Source organism: Marmota marmota, unplaced genomic scaffold, assembly GCF_001458135.2.
Source record: "Marmota marmota marmota unplaced genomic scaffold, marMar, whole genome shotgun sequence".
In the NCBI taxonomy this organism is placed as follows: Eukaryota; Metazoa; Chordata; class Mammalia; order Rodentia; family Sciuridae; genus Marmota; species Marmota marmota.
This window is the reverse complement of record NW_026000229.1, coordinates 13,749,661-13,772,435: the sequence shown is the minus strand read 5'-3', so window position 1 is coordinate 13,772,435 and position 22,775 is coordinate 13,749,661. Positions and strand designations below refer to the sequence as shown.

General features: G+C 36.0%; 1 protein-coding gene across 3 annotated transcripts in view; it reads left to right on the top strand.

Annotated features, from left to right (window-relative positions):
• Positions 1–22,775, top strand: part of Pias1 (protein inhibitor of activated STAT 1) — a 129,973-nt gene that overhangs the window by 758 nt on the left and 106,440 nt on the right. For 2 of the 3 annotated variants that reach the window (XM_048793011.1, XM_048793012.1), the window contains exon 2: positions 10,944–11,018. The exons of the other annotated variant lie outside the window; for it this stretch is intronic. In XM_048793011.1, the coding sequence (XP_048648968.1) occupies positions 10,944–11,018 (75 nt within the window). The remainder of the gene's footprint in view (positions 1–10,943; positions 11,019–22,775) is intronic. 3 annotated transcript variants of the gene reach the window in all.

Below are 22,775 nucleotides of genomic sequence, written 5' to 3'. Positions count from 1 at the left end.
GGGGAGGTGGGGGAGAAGCTCCGGTAAAGTTTAGCGAACCTCGGGCCGGCGTTGGGGTTCGGCTGAGGGGTGGCGGGGGAGTCTGCCTGGGTGGGACGTTACTCTTTCTCTTTGATTCCGGACCACCGGGGAGTGGGGAGAAACCCCCTCGGTGAGTGTGTATTTGGAAGGAGTAGTGGGTGGTGGGATGCAGCTCCTCTCTCCCTTCTCTTGCTTTGACTGGCGTGGAGGGTGAGAGGAGCCTTTGGGGGTCTCTGCACACACCATGATGGCGATGCTATAGCTGATGGAGGTGAATGGTTCGTGTTTATATCCCCCCGTTGCCTTTTGTTTGTAGGGACATCTTGCTGGCCATGTTGATTTGAACGAAATTCTCCCCCCCTCATCCTACTTCAACCCCCGATAAATAGAACGTTCCTCCGTTCCTCTCAACTGTACCAATTACTCACGCCTCGCGAAATTAGATGAAAGGGTGCCCCCTTTCCCCCGCTTTTTCTCCCACCCCAATCTTTACCTGATGATGGCTTCTTTACCGAAGCAGATATACCACTACACAAGCAGTTGGGGGAGGGGGTGGAACCCTTATGATTGGATTGTGACAAATGGGGCTCCGCTTGAATAATTTTGGTTTAGTAGCAGGCAGTTCTTAACTAACGCGTATTATTTCGAGGCTCTGAACGCGATATTCCCTTCTCTGTGGCTTCCTGTGTGTGAACTGAGCAGCTGGTTATATCACAGCCCAGAGAATTGACATCTCGGTCAGAGTGGAGATTGGGATATACGATTGTAAATCCTTGGGGATATTTGTAAATTCTTTTTATAGTTAATAAAAATCACTTGTTTTTTTCTCCATTGTGATAAAACAACTTGTAAAACACCAAACACCTGGTTCATTTCTGGAGAGTTTTTCTGTGGAAAAGCCTCATTGAAAGATCGTTTTCCCTAATAACTTGGGAGCATTAACATTGTGAGATTTGTATATTTGTATATTGGCTTTGAGTGCCATTCTTTTAAAATTTACTTCTAATTACACTTTTAAGGCAGAGAAGAACTGGAATGGATGATTTCTTTTTCCTTTCAGTTTTGACTTGAAAGGATAAAGCCTCAGGAATTTGACTATTTGGAGATAATTAACCCTTGAAATGAAAAAGTACACAACTTCAAGATACGCGTTTTCTATAGTTTCCCAAAATAGTCACTATGTTGCTGTGATCCTTGCCTTCTAATATTTATTTTGTTAGCAGTCCTTTTGAAATAGCTTATCAGTTCTATTATACATGGACCATAGAGTAAAACTGAAAAGCTTGTGGGGGCTATATTGTGACTCTTGATGATGTCTGAAGAAACTAGTATGGAAGGCACATGCTGGGAGATTTACTTCTTTGTTCTTTCTCATTTTAAGAAAGTGCCTTTGAGGATAGATGAGATCCCTGGTGTGAGTCTTGTTAGGTAAAGTTTTCTCTTTACAAAAATGAGTCCATATCAGATGAACACTAAATACTTGGGGAAATGTTATTTATCTAAAATTGGTGTCCTTTTTTTGCTGTCTCCAAAATCATCTTGAGTTTTTCCAGAGGAGTTTTCAACTTTTATGTTCCTGTTTTATAATTTTATAAATTATAATAACTGTTTTGACATGTTTGTATGTCATTGTGTGTGCCTGAGACCTTGAGGAGCTGTGATGAATTACTTAACTGGTGATAAGCTGTGTTAAAAATTTTGCTAATGCTTCATTATGGTTAAATTTACTGTTCTTTTTTTGGGAGTGGGGGAGGTAATCTCAGGAGCCAGCTATAGTTATTTAAGAATGTGCACATATAATTTTTTGTGTAGTCAAGTTTGGAAGATACTCCTTTTGGAAATATATTTGCAGGGTTTTTTGTTTGTGATTTTTGGAGGTAAATAACATGCACCCTAAAAAAGTAGAAAAAAATCAAAGTAAGAATTAAGAAAAACAGGGCGTGGGTTGTGGCTCAGTGGTAGAGCACTTGCCTAGCATGGGTGAGGCACTGGGTTCGATCCCCAGCACCACATAAACAAACAAAGGTATTGTGTCCATCTATAACTAAAAAAAAAGAAAAAAGAAAAACCTAGATTAGAAAAAATCTAAATGGAAATACAGTACTTTCAACTGAAAGGCTTTTGATAAATACAGTGACTTTTTTGTTATCCTAGTTCACAGTCCTCATTTAATTTTGCTGTGGATTGTGTTTATAATTATTTTCCACATGGCCCTTTTAGTGAATCCTTTCAAATCTATAAGGAATCTGCAAAGATCTAGATGGGAAAAACAGATCTGTATCCCCTGTAGGAATAGTGCAAGCTGCAACACTTCAAGGTACTGCCAATAAAAATTATATTGTGAGTCATACATATCAAAATGAGTACTCTGTGCACATTTGTTTATGAAAAGTTTAATTTTTCATTAAGGATCTACCCATAAAAGACTTTTGTGAGAATACGGAGAGTGAATATTTTATTGTCTTTACCAACTTAAAAGTGGGAGGGTGTGATAGCCGGGTGATGTTGATAGTTAATAATCTGACAGCTTCTTGTAGCTCCTCTTAAAAGTACTTTTTTTTAACAACTGTTTTCTGAATTAAAACTTAAACCAAGTTTTACTGCTATTTTAACACAGAGGAACTGTAGGAGGGAAGATGTTAATCATCATTTTAGTGGAGTAAATAATGAAATTCAATGGGAAGAAAAAACCATACTTTTAAAAGTATTTACTTTATAAGCATGTAATTAGATTCTGTTGTCATGTTTTGCCTCTTTGTTTTCAAGAAATAACCACTTAGTTTTGATCTTTGTGGTGTAATTTGTCTGCTTTTTTTTTTTTTTTTTTTTTTTTTTTAACAAATAGAGGCAAGTAGATCAGACAATTTATTCGTAGATTTTATTTTAATCTCCATAACTTGCTTTTGACAAGTGCCACATTTAGATGGCTTTTGTTTTATGTCACTAATTTTGTGAACAGTATTTAAAAGCAGTTTATAAAGCACTTTAGTTTTTAAGTATTTCATGTAATTGTTTGAAATACTGCTTTCTTTTCCTCTGTGGTTTTCTCCTGGGTGATTGCATTGTCTTTCTCTTCAAAGAGTGTCTTGTAATCCCTGTTGATTGTAGTGGTGCTTAGTGTTGAGTCCATAGCTGATTAACCTTGGGTTTCTCCTGGTGAACTCCATCAACATGCTGCTCCAGGCTTCTTGCTGAGGCTTTTGAGTTCAGTGTAATTTGTACTCTTTCTTGCTGGTAACTAGGGATAAGAAAATAAATGGCTCATGGTTGTAGTGGGAATTGGGAAGAAATACCCAAGTCTTAGAAAAACTTAATGTTTATGATGAGATGTAGCCTTTAAAAACAACAGCAACAAAAAAACCCTGGTTTATTACTTCATGAAATTGATTGTTGTGTTTTCTGAAGTTTTTGGCTCTGCCATTACGCATCTTTTTTTTAATGTTTGAATAATATCTTACTTAAATGGTACTTTTCAGTTCATAATGTGTCACATTATCTCTGATCTTTCCAAAAGTTCTTTTAGATAGGAAAGGCAAGTAATAACTTCTTTTTATAGGTAAAGTGGGTCTAAAAAGGGTAAGTGACTAATGCAAGGTCATACTGATAAAAGTGACAGAGATTTGAACCTAGGTTTTGTAGTTTCAGAACTCTTTTGTAGGCCTCCTTAAAGGTGGCAAGACTGTCCTGGAGTCCTCTAGAATACCTAGTTCATAAAGAATTCTAGTTATGGTATTGTTAATGTTTTCCCTTTTGCTCTTATGTCACAGTATTTTTGGCTATTCCTTAGGCTTTGGCAGCTTTCTTGTAAAAAGTTTGGAGTTTGTTAGTTGAAATCATATGTATTAATTTTTTAAAATATTTATTTATTTTTTAGTTTTCGGTGGACAAAACATCTTTATTTTTTATTTTTATGTGGTGCTGAGGATCGAACCCAGCGCCCCGGGCATGCCAGGCGAGCGCATTACCATTGAGCCACATCCCCAGCCCCATGTGTTAATTTTTTTTAATATTTTTTTTTTAGCTGTAAGAGGACACAATACTTTATTATTTTATGTAGTGTTGAGGATCGAACCCACAGCCTCACACGTGCTAGGCAAGCGCTCTACTGCTGAGATACAACCCCAGCCCATATGTATTTTCAAAAAAATTTATTGCAGAATATCATAATACCTTTATTTATTTTTATGTGGTGCTGAGGATTGAACCCAGTGCCTATCACGAGCTAGGCTCATGGTTGTAGTGGGAACTGGGAAGAAATATCTACCTCTACCACTGAGGTACAAACCCCAGTCCAGCATGTTAATTTTTGCAAATACTGTTTTGCTGGGGAAAATTTCAGAGAATACTGAAAAGTAAGCAGAAAAATAACACCTGTAATTTCAGCACTCAGAAATATTATGGTTAACATCTGAGTATCTATTCATTTACACTTTCTATGACTGTAAGTGTATATATATTCATCACAGAAAGAGATCACAATATTTTTTATTTGTAATCTGTTATTTTCATGGCTGCCTTTCCAGGTTAGTATTAGTCTGTATAATCATTTGAAAGGTTACATTATATTATACTCAATTAGTCTCTATCATGAGACAGATTATTTATATATTTTTGCTATTTTGGGAGGAATGCTAGGGAATGAACTCGGGGGCATCTTACATATTAAGCACATGCTGTACCACTGAGCTACACCTCCAAACCTTTGTTTGCTATTTTGAACAATGTCTTGACAAATGGCCTTGTACAAAACTTTGCACATGTTTTATATTTATATGACAGACTTTTTTTTGCTTCTGGAGAGCAATACAAATGGTTTTCTGATTCAAGTGTTGTAAGTGAAGTAAACTAATAATTCTTAGTTCATTAATTGTTTTACCTTTATTCTTTTTTTCTTCTTATTTTATTTATTTATTTTTTTGTATTGGAGATTGAACCAGGGGTGCTTTACCACTGAGTTACATTCCCAGTGCTTTTTATTTTTTATTTTGAGGTAGGGTTTCACTATGTTGCTCAGGCTGGCCTGGAATTTTGAATCCTCCTTCCTTAGCCTCCCTAGTCGCTCAGACTACAGGTGTGTGCCATGAAGCCTGATTCATTGTTTCTTTTCGATAGTATATCAGATAAGATTAAAAGTTGGCAGAGATGTTTTACAAAATGTTAGCAAACATTTCTTCTGAATCAGAACATTTGATAAAATATGAAATAGATCATAAAGTAATGTGTATAATTTTATTTCAAGTATGTTTTTGGAAATAATAACAATAATCAAATATGGCAAGTTTTGGTGCCTTGTTTAGATGCTTATCAGTTTTTAACTGGCATTTAAAAACTACTGAACATTAGAGAAAGTGGCAATGAGAATTTGCTCTACTCATATTTTTTTAATCTCATAGCAGTGTTGCCATGGTATTAAATTGGTAGGTAGCATTGTTTTGAGGAGATGTTATAGAAAGGTTATATAGGCAATGAAAATAGTATTGTGGAAGGATGGTTGATGAAATTAAGGATGTGAAAATGACCATTCTCTAAATTCAAATTGTCAGAATTTGGTATTCAGTTAAATCTGCATTTATTTAACCAATTTTACCATTAGGATTAAAAAAAAAAAACTTCAGTAGAGAAGTTTTAAAGTACTTAGTTGTATTTTACCATTAATTCAGAAGTACAATATACAGTTTTTTTACCCAATATACAATTTTTTGACTTCCAGATGGTGGGAAAGTGATACACAGCTAATAGAAACTATACTTCATATTTTGAATTTTGATCTTTTTCTGGGCTAACAGTATGTGATATGGGGAGAGGCAGCAAACCACAGCTCCTAGTCAGCCCACCTGTATAAGTGGTTAAGGGTGAATCCAATATCCTAGAGTATACTGTGTTGCCAAACTATGATGTTTGGTAAGTTAGGTGTAATAAATGTAGTTTTGATTTAAGATATTTCCACCTCGATTTAAGGAGATCCTATCTCAAAATAAAACTAAATAAAAAAGGGCTGTGGATGTGGTTCAGTGGTTAATTAAGTGCTTCTTGTTTCAATCCCTGATACCCCTCCCCCTAAAAAAAAAAAAAAAGACATTTTCACCGTATGTTAGGTTTATCAGGAGGTAACTCCACTGTAAGTCAAGGAGTATCTGTTGTTTTAATTACCATTGTACCTTTTGCTATTCTTGTGGTGCATGCCCATATTTCCAGCCCTATAATCCCAGCGGCTGGGAGGCTGAGGCAGGAGGATCCTGAGTTAAAAGCCAACCTCAGCAGTTTAGCGAGGTCCTAACCAACTTAATGAGACCCTGTCTAATAAAACATAGAAAGGGCTAGGGATGTGGCTCAGTGGGTAAGTGCCCTTGGGTTCAATTCCTAGTATGATAAAAGAAAAAACTGAGGAACTCCTGTTGGTTTTGATTCCCTCTTCTCTTTTTTTTCCTCTGATTCCCTCTAGGTTTCAGTGGTGTCACAAAAGATAATGGCCTAGAAACTTGCCCTCTGAATTTTCTGGCAAGCCTTCTTTATTCTTTATCATGAATTTCTAAAATTCATCAAAATGAATAAACTATCTTTTTTCCTTTTCTGTTCTTCCTTAGATGAAGCAAACAAAACAAACAACTCTTTTGAACATGAATTAGTAATTGAAACACCATAATCTCACAGTACTGTTTGTAAGTGTTCCTGTTTTTGAAAACTTCATCACTTCCTTACCTTTCCTGCTATTCTTTGCTTTCAGTTTCTGCCCTTTGGTTGCTATGTTAGTTTTACCCTTCTTTTGTCTGTTATGCCTGTCTGTAAAAACTTTCAGTGGCTTTCCATCAAAAAAAAAAAAAAGGACAGTCTTAGTTCTCAGCCTGGTATTCAAGATTTTCTACTGTCTGACCCCAGTCCACTTTGTGTATATCGTCTCCTCAGCTGTGTAGCAGAAGTCCTTAACTTAAAACTTTGCTTCTTTCTGTTGGCTATAGTGTTATGGTTTGACACCAATCTATTCTTTTCCATCTCTACCCTCTGGACGTAGTAGGTGTCTAATATCAAATAAATAAATTATGTTTAAGATTTATTTGTCAGGAATGGGGCTAATGCTCTTATCTATGTGAAATATTCTTAGAGTCATATCTTCACTCTTTTTTCAGGCTGTTTCTTAGTTAATTTGAATAACATTAAATTCAGGATAGTTTATGAAGGACTTTTGAAGGATATTTTAGATTTACCTTTTACATTCCTTTATGTTTTGTAGATAATAAGTGAATATATTTCTCATTGTAATGGTATAGCAGTAAATAGAGTAAAATTTGAAAGACTTTATCATCTTCATTCCCCTTAGAGGCAACCACATTGGTATGTATTTGTCTATTCCTTTTTAGGTGGATGGGGAAGCATAATAAACAGCTTTATTGGGGTATATTCTTGTTGCCATACAGTTCACATTTAAAAGTGTACACTTAAATGAGTTTTGATATATTCACAAAGTTGTACAGCCATTATCATAATCAGTTTCAGACTTTTTTCTTATTTCAAAAAGTAAGGCAGGAGGATTGTGAGTTCAAAGCCAGCTTCAGCAACTTAGACCTTAAGCAACTCAGCAAGACCCCGTCTCTAAATAAAATATGAAAAAGGGCTGGAGATGTTCTCAGTGGTTAAGCGGCCCTGGATTCACTCCCCCTTCACTCCCGCTTCTCCCCCTGTTTCTTCTGTTTCCCCATCTTCCTTCACCCCCAACCCTAGGCATCTGCTAAGCTGTTGTTTTGTCTCAATAGATTTTTCTGCTTTTATATTTTTCTACAAATGAAATCATATAATATGTGGCTTTTTGTGTTTGGCCTTCTATTTTTTTCCTCTGCATGGGCATTTAAATGTGTATATTTTTATAATATTTGTAATTTATTGTATAACATCAGAATAAAACTGGGATCATTGAAGGAACTCTTATTTGTACATGCCACATAAATATCTTCTAAAAACATAAATGGGATCATACTATACAATTTATTCCTACAGTTTACTTTTTTTACTCAATAGTGAATGTTGAAGATCTTTCCATGACATGTCCAAAAAATGAGATGGTTTTATTTTATTTTTTTTCCTGGGTACTGGGGATTAAACTCAGGGGTACTTGGCCGCTGAGTCACATCCCCAGCCCTTTTTTGTATTTTATTTAGAGACAGGGTCTCACTGAGTTGCTTAGGACCTTGCTAAATTGCTGAGGCTGGCTTTGAACTTGCAATCCTCCTGCCTCAACCTTGAGTCACTGGGATTACAGGTGTTTGTCACTGTGCCCAGCTGGTTTTATTCTTTTTAACACTGCAGAATATTTTATATGTATGGTTATACAGATTTATTTACTGAAATGTCAATATATATGATTGACAGTTCTTGATGGAGTGGGGTTGTAGCTCATCGGTGGAGCACTTGCCTGTCATGTGGGAGGCTCTGGTCTCAATGTCCAGCAGTATGCCCCCCCCCCCAAAAAAAAAAAAGTTTTTTTAAGAACTCATTTAATGGTTTTTCTATACTGATTTTCTTTTTGTTTTTTTGGTTCCAGGGATTGAACCAGGGGCACTTAACCCTGAGTCACATCTGCAGCCCTTTTTATATTTTTTATTTAGAGACAAGGTCTAAATTAAAAAGCTATGTTGCTTAGGGCCTTGCTAAATTGCTGAAGGTGGCTTTGAACTCTTGATCCTCCTGCCTTAGCCTCCCCAGCAGCTAGGATTACAGGGGAGTACAACCGTGCTGGGCTGCTATACTGATTTAAAAAAAACAAACAAACAATTTTTTTTCCCTCCAGTACTGGGGATTGATCCCAGGGGCCTTGTGCAGGCCCCCACTGAGCTACATCCCAGCCCTTGATTTTTATTTTTTTTATTTTTTCGATGCTGGGGATTAAACCCAAGGCATTATCTATACTAAGCACGTGCTTTACCACTGAGCTATAACTCCTCTCTACCACATTTAATGTAACCTGTACAGTATTAATGTTGGAGATTCACTTAAAAATATATATGAAAAACATAAGAGGTAAGGATTGTTTGGCTTGAGGAGAAATGAAATTGTAGGTTCTTTATGGGATTCTGGAGTGCACCACCAAAGCAGTTTGGGTTTCTGAATGTGAGCAAGCCTGTTTTTAGTTTCATGGAGTAGAGCTTAAAACAGAATTTAACATGCTACCTTGTGCTTTATGGTGAATTTTAAAGCCTTTTCTTAAAAATAAGACATGCAGGTCTAACTTTAAAGATGAGGAAAATTTCAGAGTATGTATGTATTCACTATTTTCCTTTTAAAAAAATTCAAAATATCCCTTTGAAGAGTAATTTTTCATTTTTGAGATATTTATAATTTTTCTCTTCATTGACACAATAAGTGTAAATGTGGGGTAAACCTTTCCCATTATTATACACCATTATCATTCTGGTGTATAAGCTTTTATAAGTTACCCAAAGAAAGGTGCCTAGCTCAGAACATGGCTTATAGTATGTATTTGATAATTGATTATTAAGAAGTTTCTGTCACAATTATGTCATTCATTTATATTTTTGAGTGCCTGTTATGTATGAGGTGCTAAGCTGTTGGTGGTTTGAAGTATATTGCCACACAGGTATGGATAGTTATTGAAACACTTGTAATGGAATATTTATTAAAAATTGTCTTTTAAAAGGTGATATAAGTAATGCATCAGTTGTTAGAGTGGTATCTCAAGGTTTGTTTCTCAAATCTCTAGTGGTTCACCAGACTCTGGGGGTCCTTGAGGTCAAAACTATTTTAATACTAATAGTAAGGCATTATTTGCTATATTGACATTTGCAAAATCAATAGTGGGCAAAACAACTGGTTACTTAGCATGAAGTAAGGTAGGGGTATTGAATTGTACTAATAGTTGTGTTCTCTATTAGCAGATACTTGGAATTAAAAAATAAATGCCTTTTACATTTAATGTCCTTGATGAGGCAATGAAACATTGATTTTGTTGTATCTGAATTCTTGAGTAAGTTTTAAATTGTATTCTATATGATGACATCAGAAGTACCCTGTAAAGCACTTTTATTGAATACCAAATCTGATGGTTTGCTCAGGGAAAAGACTTGTGCAGTTGTTTGACTTGCAAGCTAAACTAGCTGCTTTTTTAATGGAATACATTTTTACTTGAAATAATTGCTGGCAAAGTATAGTTATATAGACTTGGATTTGGCATACATTTTCTCAAAAAAAAAAAAAAGTCCTGTCATTACAAGGGACTGTAATGACAGGGGAGAACATCTGACAATATTTGTTGCTAATGATACAATTTAAGCTTTCAAGTAAAAATAGAATTTTGAAAAACTTGTATTTGACACTGTGAGCTTGACAGTTTCCAATATTTGACTTTTTGATAAGATCATTGTGATAGTAATGAATGTGTTATGTTAAAGAAGTATAATGAGCCATGCCTGTAATCCCAGTGACTGTGGAGGCTGAGGCAGGAGGATTGCAAGTCCAGCCTCAGGAATTTAGCAAGGTCCTAAGTAACTTAGTTAGATAGACCCTGGCTCAAAATAAAAATAAAAAGGGCTAGGGACATAGCTCAGTTGTAAAGTACCCCTGGGTTCAATCCTTAGTATCAGTCAATTTAATCAATAAAAATAGAGTATTTTAATAAAAATACAACATTTTGCTCCTAACTATGGAACTTTGAGGCTGAAGTTTCTTCATATTAAACAACTTAATACAGCAGATTGTGGAAATGGATATGAAAATCAGACTGTTTTTATTAAGCTAGACATCAGAGAGCTTTGCAAAAATATAAAACAATCTTCTCCCTAATTTTTTGAAAATAGATTTAAAATTTTTAAAATTTGAATTCATTTGGAGGGGGATCCTGGGGATTGAATCCAGGACTGCTGTGCTCTACCACTGATCTGTATCCCCAGCCCTTTTTATTTTTTGTTTTGAGACAGGGTCTCAGTAAATTGAAAGGCTGGCTTTGGACTTGCAATCATCTTGCCTCATCTTCCCAATTTGCTGAATTACAGGTATGTGTCACTGCACCTGGCTGAAAATAGTCTTTTTTGTGTGTGTGGTGTTGGGGATCTAACCCAGAGCCTCAGGCATACTAGGCATAGCATTGTACCATTGAAAATTGTTTTTTTAGATATACATGACAGTAGAGTGTATTTTGACATATTATACACACATGGAGTATAACAGTAGGATTATATTCTTGTGGTTGTACATGATGTGGAGTTTCGTTAGTTGTGTGTTCATCTATGAACATAGGAAAGTTATGTCCAGTTCATTCTACTGTCTTTCCTATTTCTATCACCTTCCTTTCCTTTCATTCCTTTTGTCTAATCCAATGAATATCTATTCTCCCCTCTCCCACTTTATTGTGTATTAGCATCTACATATCACAACATTTGGCCTTTGTTTTTTGGAACTGGCTTATTTCACTTAGCATGATAATGTTAAGAAGTAATGGGCTATTTATTTTTGGTGCTGGGGATTGAACTTTTATTTCTAATTTTGAGACAGGGTCTCCCTAAGTTGCCTCACTAAGTTTCTGAGTCTGGCCTTGAACTTGTGTGAGCCTCTTGCCTCAACCTCCCAAGTTGCTGGGCTTACAGGCTTGTGCTACCATGCCCAGCTCAGATTTATATTTAATTTTAATTATAAGCAGTTTCTTACCTATTCCTATATTTTTTACAATTTATAATGTTTTTATAACTTCTCATTCTTTACACGATTGAGTACTAACTTTAATTTAGCCCTCCAAACTAAGAAAATTTATTGTTTGAACACTATAGTTACTGAGTTTGGATGTCAGTATACTGAGTAGGCATTGGATACATTTATATAATGATTTTATTTGTGGGATTTAACATGTATAATTTGTAGCGGGATTGCAATATCAGTATGGTTCAAAATAAATTAAGATAGATGTTATATTATTATTTATTGATGAACAAGACACAGTCTCAATATATATATATAAAGCATGTAGTTTGGTAGAAAACAGAGTCCTTCTACATATGGCATAAGAACTGTAATGAGTTAAACAGAGAAGCCACATGGGAGGGTCAATTTACTAATATTACAGGTGTCCTAAGGAATGTATTCCAAATGTGATGAACATACAAATTGAAAATAGAATGAGTTGGAGTTACCTAGAGAAAGGTTAGGATGCCAGAAGGGAGAGAACAGCATGTATGTGAAAGTCTAAGAGGATGGAAAGCTGATTAAGGGATTGATGACTGTGGCTGAGACTGGATTATGAAGTATATCTTAGGCCATGTTAGGAAGTACGATCTTTATACTGAGTGCAATAGTCACTGAAAAGTTTAATCCATTTTGTCCCATCGTCCCATATGTGGAACACCTATAAAAATGTAAATATAGTGTGTAATATACAATTATAGGATAAGAAGAATATAATTATAACATAATTATATTAATTAAATGTAATATAAGTTCTAGATTATGATTTCCAACCTATTTTAATGCACTTGTGTCAATTTTGTTAAAATATTTGCAGAATTAAAAACTTGGAACTTAATGGTAGCAGCATGAGTGTGACTTGAAAAGGACATTGTTGGGGCAGAAAAATCCCTAAAGAGCATTTTACAGAAATCTAGGGAAGAGATCATTGTAGTATAAATGAAAATGGTAATAGGAGCTGAGCACAGTGGCTTATGCCTATAATTCCAGCAACTCTGGAGGCTGAGGTAGGAGAATTGAAAGTTTAGCCTGGGTGACTAAGGGAGACCCTATATCAAAATTTAAAAAATAAAATATAAAGGGCTGGGGATGTAGCTTAATGGTACAGCATCCCTGTGTTTAATCCCTGCCTCCATACAAAAGGAGATGGAAATTTGAAGTTATGAGGTGAATGAGGTCACACAGGAATACTGGGCTAAGTGAAAAGGAGCTCATGAATTCTGAGAAAGCCAGGTACAGAGATGCATACCTATAATCCCAGCTAGTGGGGTATTTGTTGCAGAATGATCATAAATTCAAGGGCAGCCTAGAGAATTTAGCAAGAGCCTGCCTACCAAAAAAAAAAAAAAAAAGGGTGGGGTGACTGGGAATGTAGTTTAGTGGTAGAGAGCTTGCCCAGCATGTGCCAACACTCTGGGTTCAATCGCCAGCATGGGGAAGGGGGTCATAGATGGAACCTGCAGTAATTAATTTAAAAAAGCTTTTAGCCAGGCATGGTGGTGCATGCCAGTAAACCCATTGGCTCAGGAGGCTGAGGCAGGAGGATGCAAGTTCACAGCCAGCTTCAGCAATTTAGCAAGGTCCTAAGCAACTTAGTGATACCCTGTCTTAAAATAAAATGTAAAAATAAAAAGGGCTGGGGATACAGATAGTGCCCTTTGGTTTAATCCCCAGTTCCAAAAAATAAAAACAATAAATAAAACCTTTTAGCTGAGTGTGGTGAACTTGGGCATTTAGGAGACTGAGGCAGGAAGATTACAAATTAGAGGCCAGCCTGGACAATTTAGCAAATTATCTCAAAAACTGTCTCAAAAATTTAAAAGGCTGGGCATGTAGCTTAATGGTAAGAGTGCTTACCCAGCATGTCCAAGGCACTGGGTTTAGTTCCTAGTACTGCAAAACAACATCAGATCTTTTAAAAACTTTACATCTGGGCTGGGGTTGTAGCTCAGATGGTAGAGCACTTGCCTAACATGCATGAGGCACTGGGTTCGATCCTCAGCACCACACAAAAATAAAGATATTGTGTCTACCTACAACTAAAAAAAGAAAGGAAAAACTTTACATCTGTGTGCTGCAAAAGTGTTTTCAAGAGTTCCTTTCCTTACTATTGGATAAAATGAATTCCTTACTTACCATATTTTCACTATCTGTTTGGTTCAGGTAATAAGAATTCAATACTCTAGAGTATTTTGAAAATACCTGTAAGATTGCTAATGGAGAATTTTTAAGAAATTTGAGAAAAGGCATCAAGGTAAATCATCATCTATATAACATTTTAACCGAGTGCAGTAATATGGACATGCTAACTTGGTATTTAGTAATGGTAGTTCAAATATTTTATATGTTTTGTCACCACATTTTCTCTAAGATGACTAATTTATCATCTAAACGGGTACTTGAGAGTGGAAGGAGATACTTTCAAAATTTAGCTAGAACAACAGGCATGGTATGGAACTCCTGGAAAAAATGATTCCCTCTTAGTTTTTTGAGAATTCTTCTATGAAGTACTAAGAAATAAGATGATAATAAAGAAGAGTTTTGTGACAGTGTTACAAACTAATGTCAAAGTAAATTTGTACAGAATTAGGTTAACAAAACCTTTCTGCTGGATTTCTTGGAATCTTTAATGTGTTAATATAATTTGAAAAGGGAAGGCATGGTAAAGAATTATAGAATATTAAATTTTCTGAACTTGTCTTGCCCCAGAACTGTATTTTTCTGAATACCTGTTATCACTATGAACCTGAAAAATGCTGATCTAAAGTATCTTATCAGTTACTTTTATTTTCATTTTAAGTTTTTTTTTTTTAATGGTACCAAGGATTGAACTCAGGGGTACTTAATCACTGAGCCACATCCCGAGCCCTTTTTATATTTTAGTTAGAGATGAGGTCTTGCTAAATTGCTTAGGGCCTTGCTAAGTCCTGCCTCAGCTTTCTGAGCCGCTGGGATTACATGGTATGTGCCACTGTGCCTGATTTATCAGTTACTTTAAATTGTAGTTCTTAAATTTAAAGCCCAGTCAGATTGTATTTTAGTTTTGTTTTTTTGTGATGTTAGGGATTGAACCCAGGGCTTTACACATGGTACACAGATGCTCTACGATTGAGCTCCAGCCCCAGCCTATTAATTTTATTTTGGGATTTCTGTTTGATTCCATCTAGGTAACTAACTGTATTACAATAAGTAAGTATATTTTGAAGGGGTTGGGGTTATGATTCAGTGGTAGAGTGCTTGCCTAGCACATGGTGAGGCACTGGGTTCAATCCTCGGTACTACAAAAATAATAAATAAAGATATTATATCCATCTACAACTAAAATAATATCTTAAAAAATTATAACCTTGGGCTGAAGCATCTAATAGCTCAGTGGTAGAGTGGGAGGTCACCCCCCACATAAATAAAAGGGGAAAAAAGCCAAAAAGTAATTTCAGTTACATTTTCCTCAATATAAATTTATTGATACTAGAGCTTTAACCCAGGAGTGCTTTATCACTGAGCTATATTTCACCTGCCCCTTTTTTTAAGATAGGGTCTTGATAAATTGCCTTATTAAGTTGCCCAGGATAGCCTTGATCTTGCAATTCTCCTGTCTTAGTCTCCCGAGTCGCTGTGATTACAGGTTTGCATCACTGCACCCCACTATTCAGAATTTTATTTTATTTAGCTAAATTTTTTTTTTAGTTGTAGATGGACACAACACCTTTGTTTTATATCTATCGATCGATCGATCGATCATGTTGAGGATTGAACCCAGTGCCTCACGTCCCAGGCAAGTGCACTACCACTGAGCTACAACCCCAGCCCTTAACAGAATTTTAAAAGGCTTTCCAGTATTCTTCCAAACTAGGCAATATACCTATATATATATATATTTTTGTTTTTGTTTTTATCATTTGTCTTAGGATTTAGTGATAGGTATTTAATTAATGTAGGCATCATTTCCTCTGCTAGAATTTATTTGTTGGTCTTCAGATGGGAAATATTCCTTCCCCCTACCCCCTAGTACTGGGAATTGAACCCAGGGCCTCACACATGCTAGGGAACCACTTTATCACTGAGTTAACATCTTCAGTCCTGTTTTGAAAATATTTTTTTTTATTTTGGGTCAGACTTGGTATTGCATACCTATAATCCCAGCAAATGGGAAGGCTGAAGCAGGAGGATTACAAATTTGAGGCCAGCTTTAGCAATTTAGTGAGGCTTTAAGCAATTTAGACCCTGTCTCAAAATTTAAAAAAAGAAAATTAAAAAAAGATTGGGGGTGTAACTCAGTGGTAAAGCACCCCAGGATTCAATTCCCCAGTACTCTTCTCGCACCAAGTTTTTTTTGGGGGGTCAGGGTTTTGATACAGTTCCAGGCTGACCTCAAACTTTCGTTCCTTGTTAGCTGGGGTTAGAGAAGTGTGGCTCCATACCCAACTAAATTATGCTTTCTAGGTTTAGAAATGAAACAAACAAACTTACTTTTAAGAACATTGGCTGTATTTAGCTCTGGAATTTGATTAGTTATGTGTTTAAGAAATGGCATTAAAAATAAGTTTTCACCCAGGCACGGTGGCACATACCTGTAATTTTAGCTACTTCGGACAGAGCTTGAGGCAGGAGGATGGAAAGTTTGAGGTCAGCTTGGGCAAATAAACTAGATCAGGACTCAAATTCAAAAAGCTGGATGGGGGTGGAGGTGGGAGGCTGGGATGTTGCTCCATGGTCATTTACAAGACCCTAAATTCAATCCCTGGTACCACGAAAGGGGGGGAAATGAATTTTCTTTAATTGTTCTTTTTTTAATTGATTATAATGAACTCATTTTATTTCTAATGACAATAAAAGATTAAGTATTTTTTATCTTAACTAGAGTTTTTTTTTTTCTTTTTTGGCTAATTTATGAATTGTACTCAGTTAAGCATTTTTTCTGTATTTATGCTATATATTTTTAAAAATTACTTCTTCCTTTCTCTTTAGCATTGTTTTCTCTCTCTCTCTCTCTCTCTCTCTCTCTCTCTCTCTCTCTCTCGTACTGGGGGATTACATTCAATAGTGCTCTACCTATGAGCTACATCCACAACCGTTTTCAGTATCTCATTTTGAGATAGGTGCTCATTAAGTTGCTAGGGTTGTCCTTGAATTTACAATCCTCCTGTAGCTGGGATTGAAGGCATGTAATACCACAGCCTGGGTTTTATTTTGTTTTGGTTGATGTTCTGGATATGTTAACATGGATGCTAGAAGGAATAGTCTGTTAATTGTTTTGGCCTCAAAGTATTGTGAATAGTCCATCTACCTTCTCTTCCATAAATTTCAGGAATACTGTGTAACGTGTTTTCCTTGGCCCTACCTTACGTGTTTTTATCTACATTAATGGAATTTCTGTAAAAAGAATGTGAACACTTTTCTTTTCTTTTCTTTTTTTTTTTGGTACTAGGGATTAAACCCAGGGGAACTTTGCCACTGACCTATATCTTCAGCCCCTTTTTAAATTTTTTTTTTATTCTAATTTGTTATATGACAGCAGAATGCATTACAATTCATATTACACATATAGAGCACAATTTTTCATGTTTATGATTGTATACAAAGTATATTTACGCCATTCGTGTATTCATACATGTACTTAGGGTAATGATGTTCATCTTTTCCACCATCTTTAGCCCTTTTGATTCTTTTTTTTTTTTTTTTTAGACAGGGCTTCAAAATAAAGGCTAAGGCTGGCCTTGAATTTGAGTCCCTGATTTTAAGGTGGTGTCACCACACCCAGCTAAGTCTAACATTTTCTTAAAATTTATTTTACTACTGTAGTAATTTTGCATGTAAATTTTGATCAGTGGTGCACACCTGTAATCCCAGACACTGGGGAGGCTGAGGCAGGAGAATCACAAGTTCAAAGCCAGACTCAGCAACTCAGTGAGGCCCTAAGCAACTTGGCAAAAATTTGTTTCAAAATAATAAAGGGCTGGGAATGTGGCTCTGTGGTAAAGTGCCCCTGGATTAACTCCCTGGTCTCCCCCTCCACCAAAATATTGATCATAATGATCTGTTCTGAAGATAATGATTTAAGTTTTACAGTAGGTTAGCAATTTTACTTTATGTAGACAAAGGATGCTTGTTGTTGTGAAATTGTTTCTCTTATCTGTAACTAGTAATCAAATGGATGTGTTTCCTTCCATGTAGAAAAGGAGGAGTGTTATCATTCATGAGTAGGTTTCTGATGGGATTTTAAAATACACTCAGGCAAGCTGTCATTGCAAAACAAACTTTTCCTGTAAGCCATTTTTTTTCTTTTACACATTTCTGTGTAGTTTATGAGAAATTATCCCCAGAACTTTGAGAACATTTCTTTTTTTAAATCAGTTTTTCTCTGAAATTTATAAATTGGGACTGAAATACTACTTTAATAATTTTTCTTGAGCTTTCTGGACAATGTTCATTGAATAATTAAACTTAGGAAATAGTCATCTGAATATCAAGTAGTTGAATAATTTTACTTGTAACCTTAAACTTTATTGTTACTTAGAGGGTAATCTCCTGTGATGTGCCATTAGAGGGTAATCTCTTGTGATGTGCCACAGGGCTCTCTAGTCTTGACCCAGTTATATCAAGTTTTGAAGTTGACCTAGGTGAATATTTAAGAGGCAACAGTTAGATTTTGTAGAGGACACAAAACTGAGGATGTGTTAGATGACAGAATCAAGAGGAATTAGTTCATCATCCCCTAGGCACTTACTTATAAGGTGTCATGAACTATTTTTAGCACCAGGGACTTGGATATGATTGTCCTTGAAAAATGCCAAGTCTACCAGAAGACACAGACTAGAAAATCAGTGATTTATACACTGTATGATAAGTTGCACAATAAACAGGTATAGTTTTTCAAGAGTTTTGAGAGTTTAGAATTATAAGCTGAAGAAAATGCAGTTTAACAGCATTAAATAAAAGTTTTTGCCTTTAAATTAATTGTGGGCTGGGAATGTAGCTTAGTGGGTTTGGAGCTTGTAGCTCAGTGGGTATAGTACTTATCTAACACGTGGGAGATTTTGGGTTCTATTCCTCAGCACCACAAAAACCAAACAATCAACAGGAAAATTGTGTTAGAGGATAGGGTTCTTTGACTTTGTAATAGTTCATGTGAAAGATGTTGAATGAAGATTTTTGTTAGCTTCTGTCTTAATATAAGCAACAAGATGATGGGGATGCACTCTACCAATCCCCACTAAAACAAAAGTATAACACATACCATACCTTCCCCCCTCTTTAAAAAAAATTTTTTTAAGTTGTTGATGGACCTTTATTCATTTATTTATATGTGGTGCTGAGAATTGAACCCAGTGCCTCATACATATGAGGTAAGCTCTCTACCACGGAGCCACAAACCCAGCCCACTCTCCCCTTTTTCAAATAAAGCCAATCTAAGGGCTGGGGATGTGGCTCAAACGGTAGTTCGCTCGCCTAGCATGCGGGGGGCACTGGGTTCGATCCTTAGCACCACATAAAAATAAAATAAAGATGTTGTGTCCACCGAAAACTAAATATATATATATATATATATATATATATATAAAAACAATCTAAAATGTAAATGTTTTATTAGGTTAAATTGGTAGAAACATCATAATAGGGATCATAATGATAGGAATAGAAATACTACTGTATTCAAGCCTTGTCAGACCATATCTAGAATATTTCATTCATTCCCCAGTACTATGGACTGTAGGACACCCAGAACAATGGTCAAAGGGTATATTTGGGAAAAAACCTTAACACATTTTAAGAATAATGGACAGTAGGTGGAAGTTTAAAGGAAATTGGATTCATACAGCTTTTAACTAATTTTTTTTTAAAGGTCATGAACTATTAGAAGTGATGGTCTCTCCACAGGTTGAGAGACCATCAATTAGTCACAAAGTATGGAAAACCAGTGTATTAAATGTAGGATTAGGCAGGGAGATCTTAGTTCTGTTTTATGTTCTGATCCTGTGTTTATATTGTTCCCAAAAGCATTTTAAAATTATCTAATAGTTTTCTTGCAGCATTGTGTGGACTTTGGATCTGACTTTGAGTCTAACTTCATTTTCTTGCTAGCTCTGTAAACTAATTACACCTGCTACTCTGAAATAGTTCTTCTAATACATCCCTTTAAGGCTTTTCCTTGATTTCTGTTCTGGAACCTAAATTAAAGGCTGTAATTTAAAAGCTTTGTTTACTTATAGAAAGCATTCTTTTTCTCACTTTTTGTTTTGTAAATACATCTTTCTTCATTAGGCATCTCAACTTTCAGATAGGGTATACTGTTTCTTTCATTGCTTCCTGTGTGAAACTTGAATTAAATGGGGTGGTATTTCCGTTGCAAATGCTGTGTTACGTTTGTTTTTGGTTGGAGGAGGGTTAGTGCCGCAGTCCGGCTGCAGCAAAATAACAGGTTAGAAAAGAATATTTGATATTTTAGAGTTTGATAGACTTAAAATTTCTTAAAAGTCCTTTCTTTTCTTCCTTTCCTTCCCCTTCCCCTTTCCTTTTCCTTTCACCAGGGATTGAACCCAGGGGCACTTAACCACTGAGCCATATCCCCAGCCTTTTTTATTTTTTTATTTTGAGACGGGCTTTCACTAAGTTGCTTAGGGTTTTAAGTTGCTGATGCTGGCTTTGAACTTGCAATCCTCCTGCCTCAGCCTCCTGGGTGGCTGGAATTATAGGCGTGTACCACCAGGTCCACCTCTTTTATCTTTTCTTCCTTTTTTTGGTAGTGCTGGAGGCTGAACCCAGAGGTGTTCTATCACTGAACCATACCTCAGCCCTTTTATTTTGAAACATAGTCTCACTAAGTTGCTGAGGCTGACCTCAAACTTGCAGTCCTGCTGCCTCAGCCTCAGCCTCAGCCCCTGGAGTCTGAAATTATAGGCGTGGGTCAGATGCCCAGCCTGGTTATTATTTTTTAGATTTTATTTTGAAAGTAAATGATGATGGTCCTCATGATCAAGTATAGTACTAATTTTTCAAAGACCCACCATAAGCCACAATATTGACCATAACCTTCAGTTTTTACTTGCAGAATTTCCTGGCCTTGTCTTCTTTATTTCCATTGTCACAGTTCCTTTTTTACCATATATGTAGATAAATATTTCCTGTTTGTTGCTGTAACCTTTAGAGAGGAGGTTTTTTTTTTTTTAAATTGTCGCTAGATCTTTTTATTTATTTATATGTGGTGCTGAGAATCTAACCCAGTGCCTCACACATGCCAGGCAAGTGCACTACCGCTGAGCCCCAGCCCCATAGAGAATAGATTTTTTTAGTGTGTGTGGTATTGGAGATGGAATCCAGGGCTTTGCACATGCTAGGCAAATACTGTACCACTGAGCCACATCCCTACCCCTTTTTAAATTTTGAGATAGGATCTCACAGGGTTTCCTGAGCTGGCCTTGAACTTGAACTTGGAACCCTCCCACCTTGGTCTCCCAAGTGGCTGGGATTATAAGCATATTTCACTGTACCTAGCTTGTTAGAAGTTATTTGTCTCTTCTTTTTTTTTTTAATTTATTTTTTAGTTGTAGTTGGACACAATACCTTTATTTCACTTATTTATTTTTATGTGGTGCTGAGGCTCGAACTCAGGGCCTCGCACGTGCTAGTCGAGTGCCACTGAGCTACAACCCCAGACCTATTTGTCTCTTCTTGCCTCACTCATCCTGTTGGTGTTACTTCCATAAATTCTTTTTTTTTTTTTTTTTTTTGTACTAGGGATTTAACCTAGGGGTGCTTTATCACTGTGCTATATCCCCAGCCCTTTTTACTTTTGAGATAGGGTCTCACTAAGTTGTTTACAGTCTTATTAAGTTGCTGAGGCTGGCCTTGAATTTGTGATCCCCCTGCCTCAGCACCCGAGTTACTAGGATTACAGGTGTGTGCTATCAGGCCTGATTTTAAAAGGCATTTTATTGTATATCTGTGCAGAGCATTTTTTCCCCTGAAAGAGGAACCATATTTTTTTTTGACTCTGCACTTCTGCATAAGGAGTTGGTCAATGTGTTTTAAATCCTACAATTTTAAATTATATTTTAAAATTATATATATATATATATATATATATATATATATAATTATATATATATATATATATTTGTTGTTGTTTTTTTTTGTTTTTTTTGTACCTGGAATTGAGCCCAGGGCCTCTTAACCACTGAGCCACATTCCTTGCTTTTTTTTATTTTTTATTTTGAGACAGGGTCTTACCAAGTTGCTGAGGCTGGCTTTGAATTTGCGATCCTTCTGCCTCAGTCTCCTGAACTGTTGGGATTACAGGTGTGTGCCACCATGTTTGGCTTAAGCTATATTTTTTATTGTGAAAAATATTATATTCAGATTTTAAAAACATTCTGACTTAGATTTGTTACTTTTGGATTCAAGTTATCAAGAAGGAGCTTTTGAAGTACGTAAAATAGTTTCAGTAAATTTAGTACATAAATGAGGATCACATTTAAATTGCCTGTCAAAAATTGAAGCTCAGGGGGCTGGGGATGTGGCTCAAGTGGTAGCGCGCTTGCTTGGCATACGTGCGGCCCGGGTTCGATCCTCATGCACCACATACAAACAAAGATGTTGTGTCCGCCGATACTTGAAAAATAAATATTAAAAAAAAAAAATTGAAGCTCATACATCATTTCAATAGTGTTAAGTTTATAGTTTGCTTAAAGGAGAATGGAATCTCCATTTATGTATAATTATAATATTTTGTGGGAGCTCAGTGCAATCAATATGAAGAATAGAGATCAGGAGAGGATAAAGAATATCAGCTGGGATGGATAGGTACAACATGTAATTTTCCAGTTAGCTTAATAAATAAATAAATAAAAGATGAGACATTGGGTGGAAGAAAGATTATGGAGAAGTATGTCATCAACCTGATTTACTGCTTTGAGTAGAAACTGTCTAACTAGGTTTTCTGGTTGAACTAGGCATTGTCGACAGATTGCTAACCTACCATCTACTTATTAACTATTTCTAATGGGAAGGATTAGAAATAATCCAAAATTCAGTCCCGTTGAATGAATCTGACCAGAAAATAATGAATGAAGTATTTT